General features: G+C 37.9%; 1 protein-coding gene across 2 annotated transcripts in view; it reads right to left on the reverse strand.

Moving 5' to 3' along the window:
- Positions 1-11476, reverse strand: part of LOC122089168 (inositol-tetrakisphosphate 1-kinase 3-like) — a 22384-nt gene that overhangs the window by 5781 nt on the left and 5127 nt on the right. Inside the window, exons 8-10 of one of the 2 annotated variants that reach the window (XM_042658688.1) lie at positions 11186-11241; positions 11008-11092; positions 5035-5131 (exon numbers count right to left, since the gene is read on the reverse strand). In XM_042658688.1, coding sequence (XP_042514622.1) covers positions 5037-5131; positions 11008-11092; positions 11186-11241 — 236 coding nt within the window. In that variant the 3' untranslated portion in view covers positions 5035-5036. Of the gene's footprint in view, positions 1-5022; positions 5132-11007; positions 11093-11185; positions 11242-11476 lie in introns of those variants that run through there. The other variant, XM_042658686.1, reaches the window with a different exon arrangement.

Genomic DNA, 11476 nt, shown 5'->3' on the forward strand with positions numbered 1-11476 from the left:
AAAAAAAAAAAAAGACATACCGGAGAAATGATTGCTGTAATGCATGTTCTATACTATTGCTTAAAGGAAATAACATTTATACAGTTGGGTTGTACCAGTAATGTAGGGATGGATTTGACAGCCAAACCAGTCCCAAAATTACAGGAACTTTTAAACTAGAGAACAACCAGATTACACCCCACAAACCACTATAATCAGACCAACAGAAAATAGAAGTAACAATATATAACGATCTCATAAAACCAGTAGCAAGGAAGTCAGACCAGTAGTAGTCAGGTAGGATAAACCAGGGGCTGAAATCAGTACAAATAAGTGCAAGCAACTTGTATTCAATGACTGATATCATAAAACAGCAGTGACAAACAACCCAGACCAATCGATCTCAGTACTCAATAGATCAATCGATCTCAGTACTCAATACCACTTAGGTCAGATATTAGTTGATCAAATAAATAAAACCAGCAGCAATAAAATGAGGTAACAGTCCCAAATCAACAGCAGGAGCCACAGAAACAGAATAGGACAAATCGAAGCAGTCGATTCTGGTTCTGTTCTGAAAAAAAAATCACTACAGGACAAAATATGAGAGATTTTGAATCTCTTTAATGGCTGCACAGAATCAGCCCAGATATGGATCGATCCTTAGTGGGGAATAGGAGAACAATCGATTAGAATTTCAGCCTTAACAGACACTTCTAGCAGCTACAGTAGACAGGGCCGATGGTACTTCTGCAGAGAATTCTGGGCAGAAAACTTTAAACAATAAATACCTGATTGTAACAGCAGTAGATCTCTGAGAAGAACACTTGAAATTGTTGAGAAAAATAATAAAACTTGAGAATAAGCAGAAGAAAACTTGAAGAAGAAAAAGAACATTTGAAGAGACCTCTTGGACTTCACGCCGCAAAAAGTCAATTGGATCAAACACCAATTCCTTCAGCCTTGATCAAACACAAGACAACTCTTCATGAAGAAAACAATAGCAACAACCATTATTTTTTTTTATCAAAATCATTATAGGCTTTTAGGAGCCTCCTCTTCTTTATTTATAATGTTAATGGGGGAGGGAATTACAAAATAGAAGGTTCCTCAAAAAGGAAACCAAATATTCTCCTAATACGATAGTTACAAAAAACTGAAATTAGAAACTAGTTGAAAAAGGAAACTAACTACTAATGACTTGACTCAATTAATAACTTGACTTCTAAATTAACAAATATAACTCAAATCAAGCCTAACTAAAAAGGAAACTAATGAAAATGGAAACTAACTAGTAATCCCGTACTCAATCTTAGAGTCCCCTTTTAGACCCATAAAAGTGGTCTATTACACTCAAAACACATTGGGATCAACGGCCTAACATGTATGGAATCCAACCCTAGGCTTATTCCTAATAAAACAAGCCTATTTTGATAATTAATCTGCATCAACCAGCCTCCAACCCTTTGCAAGCCTGCACAAGTGATCAATGTGTATGGAATCCTTGAATAAGTCCCACCTTTATATGCCTATATAATAAAGGAAATGTGAATGGTAGCTCATATGAAATCTATCAAAAATCCAAGCATAATCTTGAATTTTTTTTTTTGTATTTTATTTTTCTAATTTTTTCCCATTTAAGTTGCTTTCAGGACTAGTTAGGCTCCGTTTGGTATCGTTCTAAAAAAACGTTTCTGGAGTTTTTTCATTCTATTGGAACGAAAAAACAGAATCTTCCGTTTGGTGCACTTATGGTCCGTTTCTGTTTTTTTAGAACAAAAAGTGAAAAAAAAAACTGAAAAAACGAGATTGGACGGAACTCCAAAATGGAGTTGCTTCTTCCCAGTTTTGTTCCATTTTACAAAAAAAAAAAAAATCCCGATAAAAATCTGAAATTTTGAAACACCATTTTTTCGTCTAAAAAACTGCGTTTTGACATAAAAACTGAAATTTTCGTTTTTGACACGAAACGACGTTTCTGAAACAAAAATGATACCAAACGGGCCCTTAGTGATTCTTTCCCTAATATGGACCTACCCTACTATTAAGGGTTATCTATTCTCTTATTTCCTTCTTAATTAATTATCATAGAGTTTCTCAACAACTAGTTAGGGTTCCTTACCGTGGAAGGAACCTAACCATGCTCACATACCCTTTTTGGGATGAGCTGCACCAAAGAACTCCTCTATTTGAGTTATTGAAGAGGGTCTTTTTTACATGCTGAATCTGATGGTTGCAGATATTTATCGAGCAGTCTTGAAAAGAATCTGATCTTGAGGTGGGTATTTCTTCTGTACCTGTGCAATTGAATGCGTGTAATCTTGTTAATAGACTGAAATCTCATCCGTATACTAAAAGATCATCTGCAAGACTGCAACTGATGCTTACTTCTTGTCATTTACGAGAGATTGATGAAGCTGTATTTTTTGTACATATGCTGTAATATAGACGGTGGACCTCGGTGCAACAGTAAGGTCACTTCATTGTGACTTAGGCACTGTTTGATAACGTTTTATTTATGTTTTTTCTGCGTTTTCTTGTTCTCAAAAACGAAAAACAGCCTAAAAAGCATTTGATAAAGTTGTTCCTTTTCACTTGTTTATAGAAATATAAATCAAAATTTATGCATATTTACAATTCTAGAAATGACTTTGACGAAACAAATCCGACTTATTTCGTCATTTCTAGAAACGAATTTGAGAGGAAAAAAAGAAGGTTGTGTCCTATAAATCTCTAAACTATTTAAACATAAAAAGAGGCAACCGAACCCTCTCTCTCTTTTGAGCATCCGATAATACTATTGGGGTTTTTAGTGGTATTATGTCTACAAAAAACGTTTCAAGAAATAGGTTTATCAAACACCAAAAATTTCGTTTTCGAAAACAAAAACGTGAAAAACTGTTTCTGCTATTTCTAAACACAGAAACATTATCAAACGATGCCTTAGTGGTTGCGGGTTTGAATTGAGATAAGGTTACATACATTATGACCTTTCCCAAACATTATAGTGGAAGGAGTCTCGTGCACTCAATACACTGTTTTTTTCCTACTACCTACCGGCACACAGCAACCCACTTCCCTTTTGTGTACTAACCCCTGCCCTAACCTTTAATCGTGGACTCACTTCTCCATGCACATGCAATTTCCTTGAATTTCTAGGTATTTGGTGGCCAAATGAAGGAGATAATGGCTCAACCTCCATTGGTTCTGAGTCGATTAGAACAATCTACGCGATTTGATTTTGATTTTTAAAATCTTTCTTCAGAGGTTAAAAAGGAAAAGGTGCAAGGACAAAGGAAACCTCAGCCACCTGCCACCCCAAGGAGGGGAACAAGGATTCTTGATTGTGCAATTCTTGTGCAATTCTCTTTGTGTATATTTGAATTCCAAAAAATTACTATAACGGTTGGATTTTGAAAATGTATAGGTGTCACGTGCACAGAGAATTGCACAAGAATTACATGATTAAGAAGAAAATGATCAGGATCAAGGGAACCAACCCCCTTGTCAACATTCACTTCATCTCACTCATATTGGTGGTAAATTACTGAACTCTCATTATATTCCATTCTAACGAAGTTACATTCTTGTAATTCTAAACACTCATATGTCAACACATGTTTAGAGAGATGTTTCATTAAGCTGTTTAAGACCTTCTAATATCCATTTAGTCCAATTATTTGTAGCCCGTTAAAGACCAATACTTGAACCTAAATGGGACCATACCTGGCGTATATTTAAAACGATTACTTAAATAAACTGATCACGATGCAAAGTCCCAAAGTGGGGAAGACCAATTATGCCAGACCCAAACCGGCCCAATTGGTTGACATCCTTAGAGGATCCTTTGGAGGAGTAAAAAATTATGACTTTTTTTTTTTCTAATTCTAACAAGAGAAGGATAAATTAACTATTGTTCTGTAGCATATACATCATATCGGATTATTTTTTTATTTTTATCATAGCCTCTTTGGGTATAGATTTAAGCATCTACAAATGTCTATTGTTAGTTTTAATAAAAAAAATTGAGATACTGTGAAACATTTGGTATTAGCATTAAAATTTCCCATCAGCGGACACTTCTCACAACGTAAAACATATCCATGAACCCTATGAGAAAACGAACCGGGAACAAGAAAGTTAAGAATGGTATAAAATGGAAGATTCAACCTGTCCTAACCATGTACACGCATTCAGTCCCATGGTTTGGGACAATCGGATCAATATGGACTTTGACCTATCACATATCGGTGGACCGGCATGGATGAAATGTAAAACAAGTATTTCTATCCAACCCAGGCTGATCCAGATCAATATTGGATATCTCATTCTCAATACTGAGTTCTGAAACCTTGCTCAGTCCTACGTGTCACAAACCCTCTGCAAGAGTCAAGATTGGCATTTGTGGTGTTTACAAGATTAGCATTTGTGATTAGTAAACACCGCGTAAAAGCCATTACCAAAACTTCGAGACATTGTGATTGAATTATGTAAATCTAATAAAACACAGCAAAGCAAAGGCCATTCCATATGAAATTTGACCAGAGGCATGACTGACAATTTCATATGATGGCCATAACCAATCAATCTTTTTGCATAGATCCTTACATTTGTCCTTGCTTCGAACCTTCATATAGCCGAACCCCAATTGGAATAAAGTTTTGACTGTTGTTGTTGTTTGTCCAAGAGAGCACACAGTACCACATCCAGTTTCTGATTGACCGGGGCTGCAAGACCCACACACACAGAGATTGGGCCACAAGTTTGAGCAATCAAAGAGAATTCCATGTTAATTGAAAGAACTTCCTATGTACATGATGACAGAGGCTTTTGGAGAGCGCATTGTCATCATTCCAGTTAAGCAATTACACAAATTGAGAGGGTGGGATACCTTCTACTTTTCCTTGTGGAAACCACCCAGCTGCTAGCACACAGATCATACAGGATGTGCCGTACATCAAACTGAAGGATATGAGAAAAAAATACATATATTTTCGTGAATACACATATTCAAACATCATATATAACATCTTGTAACATGTCTCCAATGCATGCCTTCAACAATTCACAGTACGTTTCTTGTACTTGCCCTGCGCCAAGCTCAGGAAGAAGTCTGTAAATATCTGCTCATATTCTGGCATTTTCCCATATCCTGCAATAGGTTTCAAAATCTTCTCAGCACATGCTAGGGAGAAAGATTGAGGAACACAATTACACACAATCATGTGCAGGCGAGTGTGTATATATATAGATGCAAGCTACAGCAACGGATCTGCCACCACCACACAAATAATAGCATCCTGAATTTTCCTCAATGTCCTCTTAACTACTTAAATATAAAATGTTTGAAATAGGGGCTCCTGCCACCATAGGGCAGCTGACTATGGTGATGAAGTTGCCAGAGAGGGAGGAATGTCATTCAGAGAGAACATACATATAATAGTATGATATTGAGCATCCATTTTGGGTTTACAGCCTCAGCTATCATGTCAGTGGAGGCTACCAAGCCATTGGGACATTTTTTTTTGGGTAATTTACAATGCCACCCCCTAGAGAATGCCACTATTATAGAAACACCCCCTGTTTAATTCCAAATTATGTTCAGACCCCCTTCCGTCAGTCTCTGTTACAGAATATACCTCAAATGCTGACATCAGCAGCTTCTTTTTTTCTAAATACCATTTCACCCTTAAAAAAATGCTGAAGTACCGTTATTACCCTCAATTAGTCGTACACCCCAAATAGACTAAACCCTAACTTGAAGAGTGAAGATGCTTACCTCACCACTTCAGCCACCGAAGCTGAAACTAACGAGCAGTGACTCCTCAGGCGGAACTAGTTTCCCTGCTTCAGCTCGTCATCTACCTTTTATTACTCTTCCAAGTTCATGTAGTCGATGGCGACCTGAAACCTCGGCCCTAGTTGCCAGAAGCAATCAAAGTGGATGAAGTAATGAACGCCAAAAATTGCAGAAAGAATTTGAAGAAGATGACGAGGACGAAGACGAAGATGAAAATTATGGAGAGGCGTCTTCTCAGAATAATTTCAGGAGAGAAGAAGAGAAGGATTATGACCGAGACCCTAAATTCGCTGAAATCCTCGGTGGAGAATCAGTTTTTAGTGGCTACTCTGTCCACTTGGGTAGTATTTATTTGTTTCTTTGGCCTCTGTACTGCAGAAACTGGGAGCTAATGGCACCATGGACTGGTGTACAAGTAAAAGTGCCTGTCAAGTTTATGGTAAGTGACCTGGATTTGACATACAATACCCCAGGTGCCAAGAAATACATACATGATGGTGGCTTTAAGAGAGATGTGCCATTTCTGCTGGATTTGGTTGTGATGGAAGGAGTGGGTCACTTCATCAATGGGGAAAGGCCTGAAGAAATATCCACTCATTCATAGATTTTGATGTGCTCTGTCATTCCCTTCTTGAGCTTTTCCATGAATCTATGAACACCTAATGTCACATTTAAGTAAAGTGACATGTGATGATCTTACTGTTCCTGTGTTTGGCATTGCTTATTTGAGCTACTTACAGGTTCTTGCCTAAAATAAGCAATTTATTTTGTTTTTAGTTCAACTCTGGAACTGTTGCGGTGCAATTGTGGGATTTATGAAATTTAAGAATCAATTCTGGGGCTAGAAGAAGTCATAGATGATCTGGTCATGGATATAGCAGTATGTGGATCTGTATCGGTTTCGACTGATACTGTTATCGAGAATCCAGCCTATCCATTTCAGCTGGAGCCGTTATCGTCGGCGACGGAAGGAGCAGTACTCGGCAGGAACTCGCAGATATGGAGAGGAGACAAGGGGAGAATGGTTGATGCAGTGCACGATGGACTTAGAAAGGAAAAAAAAAATCTTTTGATTTGATTTTCTTTTGTTTTAGAAATGTTTCTTTGAAATTAGTTAGTTTCCATTTTAAGTTAGTTGCCATTAATTTTCTGATTATTTTTTCTTTATATTGGACATGTAATCGATGGAGAAATTTCAGTTTTAGATTTTTGAATAATTGAATGAAGTTGAAGAATTTGGGTTTGAATCCATGACTGCCGATCCCTCTTCCTCCCTCTCTGAAATCTGTTAATATCTTATTTTTCCCTTCTCCTGTTTCCTCTCTATTATTCTCTGGTTTTTTTCCTTACCCTGTTCTGCACGACAGTTGCAGCCCTAGTTTAGAGGATCGATCTCTTTCTCCTTTAAGCTATTTGGGCTGAGTCTTTGGTAGAGAGTTCCCTACCAGTAGGCGACACAAACCCAAGAGAAGCCCTTCCAAAACTTGGTTTTTGTGGTGATAAATCAAACCCAGACCGAGATCTGAGTTTTTCCATTGTCAGATCCAGTTGCAGACTCAAACACATTAGATCTAGGCCATCGAGATTTTCTAGTGCTGGATTTATGGAAGACCCGATGCTGCGACCCTTCGCTGGAAGTTTCAGGCCAAACTGAGGCCTACTGGAGAAGCTCTCTCAATCTGAGGTTGTCCCAATGTCCGCTGGTTCTGTACGTTGCTGAAGGTTGAAGACAACCTTCAAAAAGTGAGATTTTTCCCTTTTAAATTGGCTGTTTCCAATACTGCCCCTCTCTTCTTCCATTATCTTCTATAGTCCCTATCTTTATTTCTAATTCCAGAATACCCCTCCCTCATCACATGTAATTCCTTGTTTGCCATTTACTAGCTCGGTGACTTATAATTACAATTATGCCACTCTTTATTAGAAACACCAAATTAATTCTAGAACTGAGTTTTCTTTGGGATTAATTCCAGATCTGTCCTCATTCAGCTATTTCACTCAAAAGGGGGTTTTTAAGTTGTGCCTTAAATTACATTATTGCCACTGGTTTGTTTAAATTAAATTATTTGTTGATTGAGGGCCCATAAGCGATCCGATTCCGACAATTGGAACCCGGATCCGCATCAATGGTTAACCAACAATGAGGAAGAGGGGAGTAATTTTGGGTTAATGAAAATGGGATAGAGATATGTATTTTACTCAGAAAGGTTAAAACGTAATTTCATAGCATCACTTAACAGAGACTGACGACAAGGGGTCTGAATGTAATTTGGTATTAAACAAGGGGTGTTTCTATAATAGTGGCATTCTCTAGGAGGATGGCACTGTAAATTACCTTTTTTTTTCTCCATCCTATAGAACTATCCAAGGAGACTTTACTCGCATACAAGAGGGGAACGGGTAATGATAGGAAAGGGGGGGATGCGTGTGACGAGTTGATCTCTAGACCACAAACATGGCGCCTTGATGCAGATTAATCACCAAAATAGGCTTGTTTTATTAAGAATAAGCCTAGGGTTGGGTTCCATACATGTTGGGCCTTTGATCCCAAGTGTTTTGATTGTATTGGACCACTTCTATGGGTCCAAAAGAGGGGCTCTAAGATTGTGTACGGGATTGCTAGTTAGTTTCCCTTTTAAGTTGGCTTGATGGGGTTTATTTAGTTTTTAATTTCAACATTATTTAGTTTTCAAATTCAGTACTTAGTTAGCTTCTAATTTCAGTAATTGTAATTACTAGTTTCTATTTCCAGTTTTAGTAACTAGAAGAGTTTCTATTTTCTTTAGTTTCCTATTTCAGTTTTTGGAAACTAGAATTAGTTTCTATTTTCTTGTAACCCCATCATTATTATAAATAAAGGAGAGGGCTCCCATTTAGCCCAACGATTTATGAATGAAAAAAAGAAGTTTGCTACTATGTCTCTATTGGGACTGCTGTGTGTTTGATTACAGTGGAAGGGAGTGGTGTTTGATCCATTCGACTCCTTGCGGTGGGAAGCCCGGGAGGATCTACTACAAGTGTTCTCTTCTTTCTCTAATTGTTCTAATCACTTTCAGCCAGCCAGGCAAGTGCTCTAATCATTCTGCAGAATTTCTGGGTTGATTTCTCAGTTTTTTCTCTACTGTCGGCCTATTCTGTTTGGGAGGTTTTGGCCATCCGATGGTCCTGAGATTTTGATCGAATGTTAGGCTGAACCAGAAGGGAACTCGATCCCAGTTTGATCAGACCATGGGTTTGTCTGTTTCTGAGTTTTCTTCAGTGCTGGTCGATAGTGTTTTCTACACAGAAATTGTTGTTTGATTTGTGTTAACTGTTACTGTTGATTGCTGCTTATATTTTCCATAGTTGTCACGGCGTCAAATCGATCCAAGGCGGTGGAGGGGTGGCTAATCGATTTGGCGATGAATCGCCCGTTATGGCGTTGCCATGGCGGTCAAATCGTCCATATGTCATTTTTTATTTTCCATATTTTCTAAAGTTTTTTAGTATGCTATTTTTTTATTTCTCCTATTTTCTAAAGTTATTTAGCATGATACAAGCCTACAATATATACCCTATAACATATAAAACCAAAATTAAGCAACATCAAATCATTAAAAATCAACATAGCCCTGTCAAAATCACCCTGCATTTTATAAAAAATCGACCACCTAGTGAATCAGGCGTACCTGGCATCCATGGTGGTGCCATAGCGACGCCCATCAGCCAATGGCGACCACCATTTTGAGTAACGTAAATCGTAGCACTGCCATGAACTTCATTTTCAGCCAGGACGCCAAATCACCACCTAGGCGACACCATGACAACTATGATATTTTCCCGATGGATTAGACCTTCTAATCAGTATTTAGATTTGTTTCTGTTGAAGATTCTGTTGTTAGGATCAATTGACGGTTCTCAGAACCTGCTGCCCCAGAATCGAGTTCTGATTTGGTGTATCTGTTCCTGTGATGTTTTGACTCTGATCATACCTTATTCCATACTTTATTTCTGTTGCTGGATATTTTATCTGTTGGTGCAAGTTCTGCTTTCCGACATTCCATTTTCTGGTCTCTTTTCTGAATTCTTATAATTCTGGCCGATAGGTTCTCTGTCCAAAATTTGATTTCTGTTTTTTAAATCTGTGTTGAAGATTGATTGCTACTTTTGTTCTCCAATGGGCTGGGACTTATAATCATTAATTAGGGGTGCTTATTAGTTCCTTAATACTGCTCTGTTGAAATTCCTGAAGCGTTAGGATCGATTACTAGATTTCAGAACCTGCTGTCCAGATTTGAGTTCTGATTTCTGTTCCGTGTTGCTGTGAATTTCTGAAGTGTTAGCATCTGTTGATCTGAACCTATTGGAGGTATTACATTGTTATTAATACTCCTGGTTTAGTCCTAAGACTACTACTGATTTATTTCGATTCTGTGTTACTGTTCATTGAGATCGATTGTCAATTCTGGTTTGTTTTGAAGCTTGATTTTCTGCTATATGTTTGCTCCTGGGTTTGGTTGTTCTTTGGTCTAAAAGTTCCTGCAGTTTTGAGTCTAATTGGGTGTCCAATCTAGTCCTACATTACGCCTGCTCTACCAGCAGAGGCTGCAACCAGTTCGCTATGCACTGGATTCACACCAAGCCACTAGAACTCACAAGCAACCTTGGCCCACTATTCTCCTAGTAAAAAAATTAAATCATGAAAAGTTATCATGGATGGTTCTATCATATTCAAGTAGCAATTAGGAATCCTTGAATCCCAAACAGATTGCAGAAGAATTTTTTTTTTTGGTACAAAGAAGAAATATTTGTTGGCTGCAAAAGGTGCAATGAGTTAGTTCAGATGCCAATGAGCAATGAGCAGATGTAGACATTCAAAATCCATTTTTTTGCTCCTTTCAATTGAATATATAAGAGAAAAGGGAGGGGGAGGGGGAGAGAACCAACAAAATGATGAATATTATAAAAACACAGTAGTATATCCTAGACAGCAACTAAAACGAACATTCCTTTATTCTTTTTGGAAGGTGGAATATATTTGCATCTAAGGGTTTGATCAGTCAAAGACTAAATTGTAGGGCAATTATGATAATCTGTGCAAACATTAATGAATCACCTAATCCAAACCGGTCAAATGAACTATAGACACAGGAATCTCAAAGGATGGATTACACATGGTCAAGTCTCAAGACATACATAAAATATGCAATGACTAGTGGGCTATAAAAGAAGAACCAATTTTCACTTACCAGGGAAGTAGTTTATGTCGATAACATAAAAACGGTCTTTGGTGCCATGCTCTCGGATTATATCTATGTTGAACAGCCGGAGACCCTGGAAGTAGAAAACACAAAAGAGAACCAAGAATTACATATCACCCATTGCCTTATGAATATTAGTTCAATGTTGAAAATAAAAAAATGTTACCAGCCGACGTCGGAGCTCTCTTGCAAGACTCTCAAGTAAAGGTCGCGGGGGAAGCTCTGCAGGAATAGTGATAAAAGTAAATAATCTTTCTTCGTTAGTTAAAATGTCCTCTGGTCCAACTATTAAGACCTTTGGAGCTTCTTTCTCTTCTTATTTTTCACTTCCAATTTTGGTACTGAGACTCAACCCAGGCCTTTCACAAGACCCTTTCTTTACTCTAATGCCAAGTTGAGTAAACCATTGCAGGAAGGAGAAGAAATTTTGGGTGTGTGTTGTGGGAGGAGGGGGGGG

The sequence above is a fragment of the Macadamia integrifolia genome, chromosome 2 (assembly GCF_013358625.1).
Source record: "Macadamia integrifolia cultivar HAES 741 chromosome 2, SCU_Mint_v3, whole genome shotgun sequence".
NCBI lineage: Eukaryota > Viridiplantae > Streptophyta > Magnoliopsida > Proteales > Proteaceae > Macadamia > Macadamia integrifolia.